This window comes from Piliocolobus tephrosceles, chromosome 1, assembly GCF_002776525.5.
Source record: "Piliocolobus tephrosceles isolate RC106 chromosome 1, ASM277652v3, whole genome shotgun sequence".
Taxonomy (NCBI): domain Eukaryota; kingdom Metazoa; phylum Chordata; class Mammalia; order Primates; family Cercopithecidae; genus Piliocolobus; species Piliocolobus tephrosceles.
The window spans coordinates 72,636,856-72,656,000 of NC_045434.1; the positions used below are offsets into that span (position 1 = coordinate 72,636,856).

The 19,145-nt window shown below is 36.2% G+C and overlaps 1 protein-coding gene across 1 annotated transcript in view; it reads right to left on the bottom strand.

Annotated features, from left to right (window-relative positions):
• USH2A (usherin) overlaps nucleotides 1-19,145 on the bottom strand; it is a 798,346-nt gene that overhangs the window by 200,853 nt on the left and 578,348 nt on the right. Inside the window, exon 46 of the mRNA XM_023203737.1 lies at nucleotides 18,599-18,711. Within this exon, the coding sequence (XP_023059505.1) occupies nucleotides 18,599-18,711 (113 nt within the window). The remainder of the gene's footprint in view (nucleotides 1-18,598; nucleotides 18,712-19,145) is intronic.

A 19,145-nucleotide genomic window follows, 5' to 3' on the forward strand; every position in this document is an offset into this window, starting at 1 on the left:
CTCCATTTGCTTGGTAGATCTTCCTCCATCCCTTTATTTTGAGCCTATGTATGTCTCTGCATGTAAGATGGGTCTCCTGAATACAGCAGACTGATGGGTCTTGACTCTTTATCCAATTTGCCAGTCTGTGTCTTTTAATTGGAGCATTTAGTCCATTTACATTTAAGGTTAATATTGTTATGTGTGAACTTGATCCTGCCATTATGATATTAACTGATTATTTTGCTCATTAGTTGATGCAGTTTCTTCCTAGCCTCGATGGTCTTTACATTTTGGCATGTTTTTGCAATGGCTGGTACCGGTTGCTCCTTTCCATGTTTAGTGCTTCCTTCAGGGTCTCTTGTAAGGCAGGCCTGGTGGTGACAAAATCTCTAAGCATTTGCTTATCTGTAAAGGATTTTATTTCTCCTTCACTTATGAAACTTAGTTTGGCTGGATATGAAACTCTGGGTTTAAAATTCTTTTCTTTAAGAACGTTGAATATTGGCCCCCACTCTCTTCTGGCTTGTAGAGTTTCTGCCAAGAGATCTGCTGTTAGTCTGGTGGGCTTCCCTTTGTGGGTAACCCGACCTTTCTCTCTGGCTGCCCTTAAGATTTTTTCCTTCATTTCACCTTTGGTGAATCTGGCAATTATGTGTCTTGGAGTTGCTTTTCTCGAGGAGTATCTTTGTGGCATTCTCTGTATTTCCTGAATTTGAATGTTGGCCTGCCCTACTAGGTTGGGGAAGTTCTCCTGGATGATATCCTGAAGAGTGTTTTCCAACTTGGTTCCATTTTCTCCCTCATTTTCAGGCACCCCAATCAGATGTAGATTTGGTCTTTTTACATAATCCCATACTTCTTGCAGGCTTTGTTCATTTCTTTTTCTTCTTTTTTCTTTAGACTTCTCTTCTCGCTTCATCTCATTCATTTGATCCTCAATCGCTGATACTCTTTCTTCCAGTTGATCGAGTCGGTTACTGAAGCTTGTGAATTTGTCACATATTTCTCGTGTCATGGTTTTCATCTCTGTCAGTTCATTTATGGCCTTCTCTGCATTAATTATTCTGGCTATCAATTCTTCCACTCTTTTTTCAAGATTTTTAGTTTCTTTGCGCTGGGTACGTAATTCCTCCTTTAGTTCTGAGAAGTTTGATGGTCTGAAGCCTTCTTCTCTCATCTCGTCAAAGTCATTCTCCATCCAGCTTTGATCCGTTGCTGGCGATGAGCTGCATTTCTTTGGAGGGGGAGATGCGCTCTTATTTTTTGAATTTCCAGCTTTTCTGCCCTGCTTTTTCCCCATCTTTGTGGTTTTATCTGCCTCTGGTCGTTGATGATGGTGACGTACTGATGGGGTTTTGGTGTGGGTGTCCTTCCTGTTTGTTAGTTTTCCTTCTAATAGTCAGGACCTTCAGCTGTAGGTCTGCTGGAGATTGCTTGAGGTCCACTCCAGACCGTGTTTGCCTGGGTGTCAGCAGCAGAGGCTGCAGAAGATAGAATACTGCTGAACAGCGAGTGTACCTGTCTGATTCTTGCTTTGGAAGCTTCCTCTCAGGGGTGTACTCCACTGTGTGAGGTGTGGGGTGTCAGTCTGCCCCTAGTGGAGGATATCTCCCAGTTAGGCTACTCAGGGGTCAGGGACCCACTCGAGCAGGCAGTCTGTCCATTCTCAGATCTCAACCTCCGTGTTGGGAGATCCACTGCTCTCTTCAAAGCTGTCAGACAGAGTCGTTTGCATCTGCAGAGGTTTCTGCTTTGTTGTTGTTGTTGTTGTTGTTGTTGTTTAGCTGTGCCCTGTCCCCAGAGGTGGAGTCTGCAGACACTGGCAGGCCTCCTTGAGCTGCTGTGAGCTCCACCCAGTTCGATCTTCCCAGGGCTTTGTTTACCTACTTAAGCATCAGCAATGGCGGGTGCCCCTCCCCCAGCCTCGCTACTGCCTTGCAGTTAGATCGCAGACTGCTGTGCTAGCAATGAGGAAGGCTCCGTGGGCGTGGGATCCTCCTGGCCAGGTGTGGGATATAAGCTCCTGGTGTGTCCGTTTGCTTAAAGCGCAGTATTGGGGTGGGTGTTACCCGATTTTCCAGGTGTTGTGTGTCTCAGTTCCCCTGGCTAGGAAAAGGGATTCCCTTCCCCCTTGCATTTCCCAGGTGAGGCGATGCCTCGCCCTGCTTCAGCTCTCGCTGTTCAGGCTGCAGCAGCTGACCAGCACCGATTGTCCGGTACTCCCTAGTGAGATAAACCCAGTACCTCAGTTGAAAATGCAGAAATCACCTGTCTTCTGTGTCACTGGCGCTGGGAGTTGGAGACTGGAGCTGTTCCTATTCGGCCATCTTGCTCCGCCCCCCTCAACTTTTTTCATTTAATTGATTTTCTGTATTTTTTTAGTTTCAATTTCATTTCCTTCTGCTTTGATCTTTATTATTTATTTCCTCCTACTAATTTTAGGTTTGATTTGTTCTTGTTTTTCTAATTCCCTGAGGTTCATCATTAACATGTTTATTTGAAGTCTTTCTACTTTTTTGATGTAGGTGTTTATTGATATGAACTCTCTGTTTCATAGTGCCTTTGCTTTGTTCCATAGATTTTGGCATATTGTATTGCCATTTTCATTTTTTTGGGAAATATTAAAGTTTTCTTTACTTCTTCATTGACCCATTGGTCATTCAGGAGCATGTTGTCTAATTTCCATGTGTTTGTGTATTCTCCAAGTTTCGTCTCTTGTTATTGATTTCTAGCTTATCCCATTGTAGTCAGAAAAGATATTTGATATAATTTCTACTTTTATGAACTTATGGAGTTTTGTGACATAAGCCATGATCTATTTTGGAAAATATTCCATGTACCGATGAAAAAAATGTATATTCTGCAGCCGTTGGGTGAAATGTTCTGTAAGAGTCAGACTTATTTGGTCTAGTGTGTAGTTTAACTTTGATGTTTCTTTGTTGAATTTTTGTCTGGATGAATTGTACATTACTGAGAGTGAGGTGTTGAATTTCCTGAATATTTTTTTGTGTTGCAGTCTATCTTTCCTTTAGATATATTAATTTTTGCATCTGGAAGCTCAGATGATGGGTCCATAGATACTTATAATTTTTATATTCTCTTGTTGAATTGATCCCTTTGTCCTGATACAGTGACCTTTGCCTATTTTTACAGTCTGACTTGTAGTTTTATCTATTTTATAAGTATAGCTACTTCTGCTCTTTTTTTGGTTTCCACTTGCATGGAATATCTTTTTCCACTCCGTAACTTTGAGTCTATGTGTTTCTTCATAGGTGAAGTGGATTTCTCAACATATAGTTGGGTCTTATTCCTTGATTCTTTCAGGTACTTTATGCCTATTAATTGGAGAATTGTATCTATTTGTATTCAGTGCTTTTAGTTTTCTGGTTGTGTTGCAACTTCTCTCTTCCTTTCTTACTGTCTTCCTTGTGGTTAAGTAGTTATCTCCGGGAACATGTTTCAATTCGTTGCTTTTTATTTTAGTGAATCTTTTATAAGGCTTACAAAAAAATAGATATAACAAGTTATTTTAAATAAATGACAACTTATGTTAGATTACAAATCAAAGAATAAAAACAAATAAAAAATGAAAAACTCTAAAATTTAACTGTATTTCTCCACATTTTGACTTTATGCTGTCTCAATGTGTATATTTTTATGTTATCTATCTCTTAACAGGTTGCTGTGCATACTATTGTTTTTGATAAACTTGTCTTTTGGGCTTCATCCTGAAATGATGAGTGGATTCCATGCTGCAATTACCATATTAGAATATTCTGGGTTGTCTGTATACTTAATTTATCAGTGGGTTTGCTTTCAAATGTTTTCTTTCTGTGCATTAGTTTTTTATTTCTTGCAGTTTGAAGAACTCCCTTTAATATTTCTTATAAGATGGGTCTTTTAGTGTTAAATTACCTCATCTTTTATTTATCTGGGAAGGACTTCATTTCTCTTTCATATTTGAATATTTGAAGGATAGCTTTACTCTATACAGTATTTTTATATGGCTTTTTTTTTTTTTTTTTTTTTTTTACTTTAGCACTTTGAAAATGTCATCCCACTTTCTCCTAGCTTGTATGGTTTCTGTTGAGAAGACTGCTGTCAAATTGAAGCTTTTACATATGTTATTTGCTTCTTTTCTCTTGCTGCTTTTAGGATCCTCACATTGTCACTGACCTTTAAGAATTTGATTATTATATGCCTTGGAATAATCTTATTTTAATCAAATCTGGTCTTCTCTGACCTTTCTATATCTGGATATTTATTTCTTACATTTTAGAAAGTTTTCTATTAGTCTTTCTTTTAAAAAGCTTTCTACCCCTTGCTGTTGTTCAACTTCCTCTTGAACACCAATAATTTCTAGATTTGGTCTTTTCAGGTAGTTTTCTATGTATCTTGTAGGTGATCCTCACTTGTTTTCATTCTTTTGTCCCCACCTCTGTGTATTTTCAAACAGCCTGTCTCAAGTTTGTTGATGCTTTCCTCTGATCTATTTTGCTATTGAGAGCCTCTAATGAATTTTTCACTTCAGCAGATGTATTTCTCAGATCCAAGATTTCTTTTTAATTTTTTGAAACATTTTAATCTCTTCGTTAAATCTTTTGAGAATTATCTGAATTTATCTTATGTACTATCTTGGTAATCACTGAGTTTTCTTAAAACTGTTATTTTGAATTCTTGGTCATAGAGTTCAACTATCACCATCTTGTCAGGGACAGTCACTGTTCTTTGCTTTTGTCAGCTTGAGGAGATCCTGCTTCCCTGTTTAAAGAAACAGGTCATATGTCTACAAACACACCGCTATCCTGCATATTATCAAGGGTAGGTATCTTTGAATTATTTTTAATTTCCTGAGTTTATTAAACATCAACTTTAGTACATTTTCTTTTGGAGCATCCTATCATATATTACTCTTCTCTCCATTTCCCATGGATGTATGTCTATGTTTTTGCATTGAAAGATTAGTTATTTATTGTAGTTTTCTCTCTCTGCCTTGCTTTGATTTTTCTTAGATATGTTTGCAGAAATTCTTTGTAATTTTTCTGTTCATTTTCTTTCATTTTGTTTTTTAATTCCCTGGGTCACTGCCTCCTTTTTGGCACTAGATGGTGCCTCAGGTCCAGGTTTGCCTTGTCTCCAGTAAACTATCAGAATACCACCTTTCCCAAATAGGAGAGGTTCCAACGGGGATATCCTGGTAGCGTGAGGAGGCTGGGTGAGGTTTGGTACACAGGAAACCTGTGGAGCAAAACTACTACAGTGTGGTGCTGCTGAACAGCCACTCTGATTTGGCATCTCCTTTTACTGAGTTACAGAGCAGAATTTCCAGGGCTGGTGATGGTAGTCCCATCTCTCCATGTTGTCTCTGGATGTCCTCACAGAGATAGATCCCTTTAGGCACTCCTGAGGCTTCCTGTGGGTTGAGGCAGGTAAAGGTCTCCTGCCAGGTAACCTAAGATGGTCGGGAAACTGTCCACTGCAATCGCACTTTTCCAGTGCAGAAATCAAGGGTCAGGGAAATATTTTCCACAAGCGCGGTGTGGAATATATTGAGAGGATGGGCGTTGTGGATACGAAAGTCCAAATTTCTTACCATCTGCTTAGAGATTTTCACTTCTCTGTGACTGTGGGAACTGTCTTTTCCTCATATTTGAGTTCTGAGATATTGCTGTGATAATCTCAGTTATGCACATTTGTTTCTGTTTTCTGTGGAGAGGAGTGAAGCCAACTTGCTTCTATGTCATCATTTTGGAACTAGAAGTTCTTTACACATATTTTCCTACATGAATTCATCAAGTGTTCAGACATTCTAGTTGGAGTTATTTCTTTTTAATTATGTCATATTGTCAACAGAATTACTATTCTATTAGTTACTACTACATACTATTGTGACCACCCCCACAGTTGTCATCACTTTCTTCTTTATTTATTTTTAGAGATGGGATCTTGCTATATTACTCAGGCTGGACTCAAACTCCTGGGCTCAAGCAATCCTCCTGACTCAGCCTCCCAAGTAGTTAGAATTACAGGTGCATTTCACCCTCCCCAGATCTCATCACTTCCAATTGTCCCTTGAAGTACAAAGTACCATTGAAGCTACAAAGGAATGTAGGAAAATAATTTACTATCACTTACTTTTATACAGGTGAATATCAAAATGATGCAATCAGATCAAATTTTTATGAAGAGTCAGGGTTCACGTTACTATTCTTTAAAATTTCATTCTAATATTTTCTCCCAATTTTTTCAAAACATTTTTGTTTGACCAGAGAAAAGAAATCTTCATTGACTCTAAGATATTAACCTAAATTGTTATGGATTATATAGCTCTAGATTCTCTGATTATGTTTACACAGGCCTTTTTTCTAATCAATATGGTCATTTTTGTCAATCATTTATGTAACACTCAAGTTCTTCAATATTATTCCAGATCATGGTTATCAAAAATGATCAGAACACTTAACAAAGACTAAATAAATGTAATATGACAAATTTGATTCTTTGCTTTCAAGTCAAGTCATTGAATATTTAATTATCCTACTGAGATGTTTATTATAAATTGTAGTAGGTAAAAAATCAAAATGCAAAATGCATGTTCTTTTAATAAAAAGGGACACACATTTCCCTCCTTTTGTCCCTGGAGGAAAATGTGGTGAGGAGATCTTGGGACAGCTTGACAGGGAACTCTTAAATTTGGCAGTCTATATGAGCATAGAAAATAAAGCTTGCTTCTCAGAGAATTATGGTGGCAGAAATTAGCCAGAGCAGTTCTGCAATGAAAGGTTAAGCCTAGAATACCACAATATCAATGGCATAGATGGATGAGTTTCTCAAGAACCAAGTGAATGCCTTGCAAGATGGCTAGGCTTGAGCTACCTTGAAGGTACATTGTCCAGGACAGTGGCCTTCTGGCATGAGGAGACTCCAGCAGGAAGAGTCTTTGGAATGTTCTGCTCTTTTGGCACCACAAGTGATCAGCTATAAAGGGCAACACTTGTGTGAGGGAATTCGGCTATTCAAAGATTCTCAGGAGGACCTCTCAAGGAAAACATACAATTGCCCAATAAAGCATCACTTGCCAATGGAGAGCTGTGATTGTCAACCAGTGATGGCAGTGAAATGATAATATTGAGAGGGAACATATTTGGATAAAATGGAATAGAGAAGAAAGAGTAAGGGGGAGGAAAAGAGCAAGCTACAATTAGGCCTGAGCTTTAGAAATGATAGAAGTTTTGAAGTAGATGCGAGGCTAATATTTTGTTGGTGATGGAATGGACTTTTTAATACTTGAACATGAATCTTAATTATCAAAGTAAGACTCATAATTAAAAATAATTGGAAAGCCATAAGATGTTCCTGAGGGGTATTTGAGAATTGAGGGAAGGATAGCCAAAACAGTGTAGTTAAGGCAGTAAGTAGCAGGTAAAAAGTAAGGAATATTTTTTTCTCTTTGTATCTAATTGTATTAAGACAGCTCCATAAAGTGGTTATATAAACTTAAATGATGAAAACATGAACAAGGGTGGTAGTGGTATAAATGGAGAAGAGTAACATATATGAGAAGATGCTCCAAAAGAAAATGTACTAAAATCAATGTTTATAAAACTCAGGGGATTAAAAATACTTCAAAGATATATGTCCTTGATAATATGCAGGACGGTGGTGCATTTGCAGAAGTGGGTGTTGGAAAAGATGATGAGTCAGATAAGAATTAACGTTTGAGGGTCATGGTTATGGAAGTGTTGGGTGAATATCATGACATAAAATCAATAGGCAAGTGGATAGGTGGGATTAGAGTTTAAGGAGAAAACAGGGTCAGGAATCTTTGAGACATCAGTATGGCCTAAAATTGCAAGACTGTTTGAACTACCTGAGCAAGATAGGGAGTCTTTTTCCTGAGGACACCCAGAATTCCTAAGTGGGTTTTTAATGGAACCACTAAAAACAAAACAAAACAATGAATGTTCAGAGAATCAGGGACAAAGTGGCAGTTGAGGGCTAAAGTGAATTAGGAGGAAGAACTGGATTTTGCTGAAAGGCCCTCAAAGGCTACTTCAGCGGACGAGTTGTTTCTATGGGAGCTACAAGAGGTAAGGAAGTTAGGAGGAGTTTGGGAAGAAGAGGGATGTAAGGAAATGAAAATAGTGATAGCAGAGCCACAAGAATAAGCCCAGTATTCCCTTTTCTATATATTCTATCTATCCTGTTTACATTCTATATATTCTGACTCTATTCTATTAAGGTCTCCTTAAACAGAATGTGATAATCAGAACTCATGGCCATCAAATGAGTAGTATTTCCTAAAAGCCATGGTCCATAAGGCTATTGATTGGATCTGTACAAATTGCACTAAGTGTACTCCAAATTCTCTCTTTCAAGGTTCTACCCATATCCTTTAAAGATTTAAGCAGACAATTTTAGTCCATATTAAAAATAGTCTACAACTGCCCATATTGGTAAGCGAGTTTGGTATACAGGTGAAAAAAAGTGGTTTGACATTGTGTACCCTTCAGCCCAACACTCTGCCTTCTAAAGCAACAAACAGAAATGTGGCTTTAATTTTTTCTTTTAATGTTACATAATTAAATTAAATTGAAAATATTAATTTTTTCTTTTAATTTTACAAAACTGTAAAATCATTGCTTCAGTTGAAGCTATCATTCACTGAGAAAAGTTAGGCAGAAAAAATCAAGGATAGAAGAGATTCCCTGATATCTAATGTCATAGCATAAAAATATATCATGGCACGCCTTACAAAATTTGGTGAGGAAAAAAGGAGAATCCTCTTTCTCCACAAGCTCTGGCCTCTTGAGCCATACTTAACTCCACATTAAGTAATTTAAAAATATAGGGGGATGCTGGGTGCTGTGTGGCTCACGTCTGTAATACCAGTAATTTGGGAGGCCAAGGCGGGAGGATGACTTGAACCCAAGAGTTCAAAAGACCAGCCTGGGCAACACAGTGAGACCCCATCTTTACAAAATAATTTTTAAAATATATTAGCTGGGTGTGGTGGCACATGCCTATTGTCACAGCTACTCAGAAGGCTGAGGTAGGATTGCTTGAGCCTGGAAGGTCAAGGCTGCAGTGAGCTTCACTCCAGCTTGGGTGACAGAACGAGATCCCGTCTCAACAACAACAACGAAGGAAAAAAAAATATGGAGATTCATTAGTGATGATAGTGGTTTAGCATTAATGTAGAGACATCTAACCTATGCTGCTATCAGAAAGATTTCTGGAAAGTTGGTGTGTAAAAATATCATTGATCTCATTCAGCATCTAGAAGCAAATCTTAAAACAATCATTTGTGAGTGCTACAAAGACCTTATACCTCACACTCCTCCTCAATAACACATCCCCAAACTGATTTGGATGTGAAAAAACTGCCATGGTTCCAATTAAATACATTAAAATACATGATCTGAGTTCTCTCTCTACTTTCCCTTGAGCCTCATGCCTGGAAATGATGCATTTTGGAATACTAACAGTAATGTAATAAAACATGTTTCTTATTTGTGTTATTTTTTTAGTTTATCCATTTATGGGGAATAAATAACTAAACTTCATAGTCAGGCCAGTACTCAGTGAAGCTGTCAGCTGCAGTGTTTGTCATATTTCAATCAAAGCCAGACCCAGCCAGTTATCTTTATCCAGCTCAGTCTCTACATTCTCGAGGACCAGAATTAATGAATTAGCTATTGATTAAATTCCACTCTAGCAAATCCACCAAGACAAATAAATGAACTACTCAGGGCACGTGTAGGCCATGGCCAGACATGTCCGGGCTATTGATCTGTAGTTAGTATTCTTTTGGGATATAGAAGGAGCTGATGATAATATGACAAGTATGGAAAATGCAGTGTAGAAACAGCTTGTTTCTGAAGCAGCAGCTTATAAAACTAGAAGGGTCCATTTGATCCTTCTATATTTGTGTGCTATGGCATCTTTGGTTTATATATAAGAGGAAAAACATGCATAAGGGCTTGTACTGCTGAAGATGTAGTCAAAAACAAGGCATAAGTTAAGGCCAAAGACGAAGATGAGTCGGTACACTCCACACATATAATCAAACAGGCTGGTATGCTATCCGTATGTTATTGAAATATATGAAAGTTAAATTTTACTGACTTCTGAATTTCACCAAAAATAAACAAAGAATCTAATAAATTTATGGCTTCTTAGAAACCAAATCATTTTAAATACTAGAGAAGTAGACCCCGTCTGCTGATGTTTTTCTGGAAGGATTTCACATTTCATTCTGCATGTTGCTAATATAAAAGATTTTTAAAAACCAAAATAGAAACATAACTAACAAATATACATTGCCAGAAGTATAATGAAATTAAACAAACAATATCATGCACACGGGAGGCTAACTGCTTTGGTGTTGGTATAATTTTGATTAATGGCTTGGCAGCCTATACTTGCTCATTAGAGTCTTGCCTTTGGAAAATGTTACTCTGCTACTGTGGATCATTTTAAGAAAGGAAAGATTTTACATGCCAATATTTGGTTATGAATGATTTATATCAAGTTTTTGCTAGGCTTCTGACGGGGGGCGGGGAGGGGAAGGAAAGTTGCCAAAGGCATTGGAAGAAAGAAAACTGTGGTGGAGGGGGACTTCCCATGCAGGCCAATATGGAATAAGCCCATTACAGCTTCTTTCTCCCACTGATTACAGCTCAAAATCTGCACAAATTATAAAAAGTAACTATCTGAGGACTATGAAAAGTTAACAATTGCAGGCTGATCAGGAGGGGAGTCAAAACTTTAAGAATGAATGTTACGGCCGGGCCGGGCGTAGCGGCTCACGCCTGTAATCCCAGCACTTCTGGAGGCGGAGGCAAGTGGATCACGAGATCAGGAGATTGAGACCATCCTGGCTAACATGGTGAAACCCTGTCTCTACTAAAAATACAAAAAAATTAGCCAGGCGTGGTGGTGGGCACCTGTAATCCCAGCTACTCGGGAGGCTGAGGCAGGAGAATGGCGTGAAACTGGGAGGCGGAGCTTGCAGTGAGCCGAGATCGCGCCACTGCACTCCAGACTGGGCAACAGAGCAAGGCTCCATCTCAAAAAAATAATAATAGTAATAAAAAAATAAATAAACAAATAAAAAAATTTTTAAAAAAAGAATGAATGTTACAGGGTGAGTTTCCCATTTTTTCTCCCCCTCCTTTACTTTCCATCTTTAACCCAAGGGCCGTACCAGTGTGAAACTGTGAACTAGGCAAGCAAAATCCTAGAGAAAGTAAATTTTTTCCAGCTAGAGTATCTACAACAAAAAAGCCTTGCAAGCCAGAGAGTGTAGGGAAAACTCCCATTTTTGTTTTGTTTTGTTTTGTTTTCTCTTCTTTCTTCCGGGCCCTGCTCTGAGAATGATTAGAGTCAAGGAGCCACAGGGCAGCAGCTGTGGCCAAATTGGAATCTAAAGCCCCAAGGGGGAAAAAAATCTTTCAGCCCAGAAAGGAGGGGCCTCTATAGTCCAAAGAATGTGGGAGAAGTCCTTGTTATTTTTTTTTCTCTAATTCCTCCTACCTCATTGCCTAAGAACAACTCTAGTTATGCAAACTGGGAGGCAGGCTGGGAGGCAAACATTTCAAAAGAAATCATATCATTCTAGCCAAAAATCCAGGAAAGGAAGTCCAAAGGAGCTGGAAAGATGGGGGACATTTCAGAGAGAAGAAAGCTGGAAGCCAATTTTATGAATGAACCAACACAAGTCCTGACTGAACTCTAAGCTGCACATTTATGGTTGCCTCACACACATAGGCTATGCAAGCAGCACAGCGAGGACTTCGAGATCTGAACTATTACATAATTCCACAGCCAAATTCCAAATTAGCCATTGTGCAGACACAGAGTAGTAAAGCAAAGTTCATAGCTTTGCTATGCTACTTTATGAAAAAATAGGAACTGACTGTAGTCACTGGCAAAGGAAAGCAGAATTTGGAGTCTGAAGCCAACCAGTTGGTAACCTGCTGAAAAAAGTAAACAAGAATTCTAACTTTCTTCAAAGGATTTTAACAGGAGTCAGATTTTTATAACTTAATATTCAAAATGTGAAGAAATCAGTCTAAAAATCACCCAGAATTACACTAAGCAATCGAAAGCTGGAGTGGCTATATTAATATTAGACAAAATAAACTTAAGAACAAGGAAATTATCAGGAAGTAAAAGGGCTTATCACATAATGATAAAAGGGCCAGTTTATCAAGACATAACAATCCTAAACATGTATGCACTTAATAGCAAAACGTCAAAATACATAAAAGAAAGACTAATAGATCTGAAGAAGAAATAGATAAACCCACAGTTATATTTGGAGACTTCAACACTATTCTCACAATAACTGATAAAACAAGGAGGCAGAAAATCAGTAAGTATATAGATGATCTGAACACCACTATCACTCAACTTGAACTAACTGACATTTACAAAACACTCTATCTGACAACAGCAGACTGTACCTTCTCCTAAAGTGCATATACATTCACTAAGATAGATAATATTCTGAGCCCTGAAAAAAACTGTAACTAATTTAAAAGAACTGAAATTCTAAAATTACGTTTCTAGATCATAATCAAATTAAACTGGAAACCCAGATAGAAACATATCTGAAAAATCCCAAATACTTGGAAATTAAACAGTCTCCTTGTAAATAATCCATGGGTTAAAGAAGTCTCAAGAGAAATTAAAATATATTTTGAACAAATGAAATGAAATGCAACATTTCAAAATTTGTGAGCTTTACACTGAAGCAGGATGGAGAGGAAAAAAGAAAGGTCTCAAATCAATAATGAAAGTTTTCATCTTTAAGAAACTAGAGAAGGAATAGCAAAGCAAAAGGGAAAAAAATAGAGAGCAGAAATCACTGAAATGGAAAATAGAAAATAATATAGATGATATAGAAAATAATTAAAACCAAAAATGCTTCTTTGAAAAGATCTACAAAATTGATAAACCTCTAGGCTGACTAGAAAAACAGAGGGCACTTACTGCCAATGTCAGAAATTGAAAGAGTGCAAATCAGTTCCAACAAATTGTTGTTTGCAGTACAAACATACTACAAACAACTTCCTGCTTATAAATTTGACAAATTTGATTAAATTAACTAATTTTCTGCACCCACAAGATGACAAAACTCACTGGAGAATAAATCGCCAAAATATCATACGTTATTAAGGGAACTGAATTCTGAGTTAAAAAACCTTCCATCAAAGAAAAACTCCAGGCAAATATGGGTTTCACTGGTGAATTTTACCAAGATTTAAGAAATAATAACACTTTTATACAATCTCTTCCACAAAATAGAAAAGAAGAAAATGCTTCCCAAGTTAGTATGAGACCAGAAATTACCATGATACCCAATCTAGGCAAAGGTATTGTAAGAAAATCAAACACAGCCCAATATATTTTGTGAACACAGATGAACATTTTCTACAAGATAATAGTATATTGCATCCCCCAATATATAAAGAAGAAAATATATCGCAACCAAATTGTGGTTATCCAGAGAATACAGGCTAGTTCAATAATTTAAAATCAGTAAATATAATTGATTATAGTACAAATTTAAAATGTCAAAAAAGCACTTGACAAAATTCCATGTCCATTTATAACAAAAACTGTCAGCAAATTAAAAGGTAAGTTCTTCAACCTGATAAAAGGCATTGCCAAAAATTTCATACATAACATCACATCTAAGGGTAAAATACTGAAAGTTTTCTTTCAAAGATTGGGAACAAATCAAGGATGTGCTTTTATTACATTATTAAACTATCCAGTGCAATAAGGCAGGAAAAAGAAATAAAAGACATACTGATTGGAAAGGAAAAAAATAAACAGTTTCTCTTTGCAGAAGATCTGCATAGACTAGGGAATTACAAAAAACTCTTAAGACTTATAAGGAGTTTAGCAAGGTTGCTGGATGTAAGCTCACTATTCCAAAATTAATTGTGTTTCTACACACTGGAAACAAACAATTAGATTTAAATTTGTTCTAAAGAAACATTAATAATGGCACCCCCCAAATAAATAATTAGGTATAAATTTAATAAAATATGTTCAGTATTTGCATATTGGATTATACAAAACACTGATAAAATAAAGGAGAGGGGATGCAAATAAATGAGCAACAGTGTGTTCATGACCCAGAACATTTGATATTGTTAAGATGTCAATTCTCTACCAATCAATCCACAAATCCAATGCAGTTCTAATCAAAATCACGTTTTATAGATATCAATGACCTGTTTCTGAAATGTATATGGACAGGCAAAGTAGTGAGAAAGGCCAAAATGATTTTTATAAAGGTCAAAGTTGGAAGACTCATACAATGTGATTTGACAGCTTACTGTAGAGCTACAGTAATCAAGATTGTGCGCTATTGGTATAGACATACATATTGATAAACTAACATAAAAGAGTCCAAAATTGGCCTACAAAACATGTTTAAGTTGATTTTTGACAAAAATCTAAAGACATTCAATAAAGAAAAGATAATCTTTCCAAAACTTCTGTTGAAACTGTTAAATACTTACATGCCAAAAAATTAACCTTGACCCATGCCTCAGTGTGTATAAAAATTAATACAAAACCAATCGTAGACATAAATTCAACATGTAAACATACAAATGTTTTAGGAAATAGACAAGAGAAAGTCTCTGTGACCTTGACTCAGGCAGAGCTCTTAGATAAAATACCAGATGCACAAACCATAAAGGAAAAAGTAACAAATCTAACTCTCTTGAAATTTAAAACTCTTTCTCTTAAAAACACACAAACAAGATAATTGAAGACAAATCATAGGGTGGAGAAAAAATATTTGTAAATCACATATGTGACAAAAAACTCAAAATATATTTTAAAAATTCTCAAAACTCAGAAAATAAGAAAACAAAGAATCTAATTAACAAATTAGCAAAAAATTTGGAGATACCATTTCCCAGAGTAAACAAATGCCAAAGTGCATGCAAAAATCAATTGCAAAGCTTATCGGTATCATTAGTCATCAGGGAAAATGTAACTTAAGACCATAATAACACACAACTAAACATCTATTTAAATTACTATTTAAAAAATAAGAGGAAAACACCTCATATTATCTCAAGTTCTAGCAAAAATGTAGAGCAACTTGAGCTCTCATACAATGCTAGTAGGAATGAAAGATGTTACAGTAACTTTGTAAATCAGTCTAGCAGTTTCTTTATGACTCAGCCATCCAACTCCTGGGTATTTGCCCAAATGAAATGAAAATATATATTTACACAAAAACCTGTATATAGATGTTTTATAGCAACTTTAATCATGGTCACGGAGAACTGAAAACTATCCAAACTGTGCACAAACTGTAGACCTTTCATATAATGGAAACTTACTCAGCAACAAAAACTGACAACTACTAGTATGTATACAACTACTAGTATGTATACAATAAGATGGACAAATCTTAAATGCATTATGCTAAGTAAAAGAAGCCCTTTGAATGGCTACATATTATACGACCCATTTACATGACAATATGGAAAAGGCAGAATTATACAGACCAAAACGTGGTAGTGTTTGCTTAGTTTTAGGAAGGGTAGAAGAGAGGTTAGCAATAAAGGAGCCCGACATCGTGATGCTGTTTCATATCTTGATTGTGGTAGTGTCTGTTCTTCCTGGCAGCTTTTTGGATGTGCTTTTTAAACATGGTACTCTGCAATTTCCTGATAATATCCCTTTATATGTAATCATTTTTTAGTCATATTGTTGGTATCCGGGGAATCTTTTGATCTGCACAATAGTACATTGGTTCTAGGATATTTTCTTGTCTTTTTTAAATTTTCTCCCTCTTTTCCTTTGATTCTCTTTCGAAGCTCTTATTATTCAAATATTAGACTTCCTGGATGCTCTCTATTATTTTTTTCTTTCTCTCTCTCTCTCTTTTAAATCTTTGTGTTTCATTGCACTTTCAAAGACATTCCCTTGAACTTTCTTCGAAAGTTTCAATTCAGCTTTTCACCCTTTTAATTTCCATGAGGTTTTTATCCACGTTTTTTTTTCAATATGCTCGTGTCGTTTTATGGTTAGAGAATCTTCTTTTATCTGTCTGAGGTTATAATTATTTTCCTCACCTACATTGTCTCTGAATCTATTGTATCATGTCTTTTGTTTATTTTGGTCTCCTTTTTATCTTTAAGAGTGATGCACCAAAAAAAAAAAAAAAAAAAAAAAAAAAAAAGGCTGACTAAAAGTTTTACAGGTAGGTGACCCTTGTTGATTGGCATACTTCCCTACTGCGTGACCAGGGAGCAAGTTGTTTTTACTGTTAGGGATCCCTATATGCTATTGTCTGGAGGTATTTTATTTGGATTATTCAGTTTTTTCTAGAAAAGAATGTTCAGTTTCCTATCTGGAGGTGTTTATGACTTGTCTACTTGCTCCTGAGGACAGAACTGGGAAAATTAGCCAAAAAGCGCACCATTCAGGTTGTGGTCTCACTTTATCACTGTTTTTACTTCTGCATCTCATCTCAGCTCCCCTGTGCCTAGTAGCCCTCAGTTTCTCCAGAGAATAAATGTCTAATCTCCTAATCTGTCTAAGGTCCGTGGACTTTGTCATGTGGAGGAAGAGAAATAGATCCCCGGATGCATAGCAAAGAGGCAAGAAACCTGGGATTCCAAACACTTCTTTGTTAACAGTTGTGTCTTGCTCTACGATTTCAGCTTTAAACCTTACCCTCCCTCCTCCTCTTTACATCGTTAAAACTTCTAAGTGCCCAGCCTCTCCAGTTCTCTGTGGAAAAAACAGTTTGTTTCCTGTCATTATTCTCTTTCATCAACCAATATTTTGGTTGTAAATTTCTCCACTGTATTAAATCATTTGCCTCTTTCTGACAAATATTGCTTACAAAATCATGTTGCAATCTCTTTTCTGTTGTTGTCTCCTCTCTCACTTTCCTTGTTCTTGTTGTATTATACTCTCTTTAATGTTTCTGCCATCAATTTAATGTATTTGGATACAAGCAGCTTTTAATAGCAACTAAAAATATTTGTCCTGTTATTATGTGTAATAATCTTCTTAAAGGAAAAAAAATCCTAGAGACACAGTCACATTTGTTCCATTTCTTATAAAGCTTAGGTATTCTTTTTAGTTATAAATAAATATGTATTATGAGGCATATTCTGTTATATCATTCACATGGGCTTGAGTCATGGGGATGCCAGTAGACAAGAATTTGAAAACATCCACCCACCTAACTATAATTCTTTCTTGAGCTTTTCAAGACTGAACTCAAATGTCTCATCTTCCATGATGCCTTCACTGACAATTCTGGGTAAAGTTTGCTATTTTTCTGTTTATGTTATTTTTGCACATCATAAACCTCTTACTATAGTGTTTTTCACATTGTTCTATAAACATTTATTTAGGGGAGTATCTTCCACAGTGTACTGGAACTTTGCAAATTTAGAATCATGTCTTATGCTCTTTTGTATTACTTTTGCCTTCTATATTATTATGGCCACAGATGTATTTGCTAAAAGAAAAAAGGTCTCCAATGCCCATTTATGTGACTATTTCCTCCCTGCATAGTAGACAATACTGTGAATAGGTTGGGAGATATCTGCTGGGGGGATTATAAACTAATTAGTATGTCAAAAATTAGATCATTATCTATCATGTGTTTGAGAGAAGATGTACTCAAGGAGACAAGATATGATTATTGCCAAGAACAGCTAGCAGTCCTGTTAGTTGGGTTTTTCTAATTATTTTAACCATCGGTTGCCAAAACCAGTGCTAATTTTTCTTAACCGATTTAAGATCTGGAAATTTCAACATGCCATAGAGGAATCCTTCAGAATTGAAACATTAATAATAGACTGATTATTTCTGTGTGTGTGTTTGTGTGTGTGTGTTGTTTGTATGTATAGGTGAGGGTGATTCATTTGGCTTAAGCAAAAAGTATAATGTGAAAGCACTAAGATTTCTTTTCCCAGCCTCAAGTTGATACAAACAGATGAACAATTTACCATCTTAGTTTCAGCTTTGGAAACAACACCAAATATTATTATTATTGTTGTTACTAATTATGAATTATAAAGAGACTTGCTTTCAAACTATGGTCATTTCTCAGCAAAAAAAGAATAAAGAAAAAATAAAGTGATTCTACAAAGAAGCTAACAAAATTGATAATGGCTATCCAAACATTATCTGCCCTATTAATTTTACAGATTTCTATCTTTAGGGCACTCTGATGTATATAAATCAGTTTTTTTTTTTTAACCAAAAAGATTAAGTTAGAAGGTAGTCATTACAATTAAGCGTGTATTATGCTTTGCAAAAGGATTCACTAAAGGACACATTCAAATAAGGAGACATGTATTTCCAGTATTTGTTTACAGGTTACTAAATAAAAAATCTGAGGCTGGGCAATCAGGGAAATTAAAGATTAAATGTCTTTGGATGTCCAGTGAAGATTAATGTCTGTGCAATAATATCAAAAATTTGATTTACACACATAGTTGTAAGAACCCATTAAATAAGATTGTCATGACTGAGAGGATACCTTTGATTTTTATTTTCATATCTTCTGATCAGAGTTCCTTAGATTAACTGACACAAAATTTTTTACCTTGAAGTGATGCCACGAATTGTGGGTGTTGGTATATCACTTGGAGTATCTTCCACAGTGGTGATTTGTGTTCCATTGCTTTTCACGCAGGCATATATTGTGCAGACTTCAACCTGCAAACATTAGTTTAGAAAAAAATAAATGCAACCATTTTTGAAATACATACTAACAATAGTCTGAATCCCACCTTCCCTCATTTCACATGAATCTCTATAACTATTCTCTATAACATCTTGAGGTTTAATCAATATTCATTTTTGATGTTAACTGACACCAAAGGAATGAGCTCAGAGGAGGGTACAGAATTGGGATCAAGACAATTGATTTAGTGATGGGAATGGTGATGTTTATTCTCTGGTTTCAACTATTCAGAAAGAGAAAAATACATTAATCTACTCAGAGCATAGTCAAGGAATGGAAGATGCCCAAGTGACAATTTGCAAACATAATAGGTTATCACTGCTTACTGTTCTCTAAATCTATAACTAAGTAGTGTAACGATGATATCTTCTGGAAGTCTTGACACTGTAAAACAAATAGCCTAAAT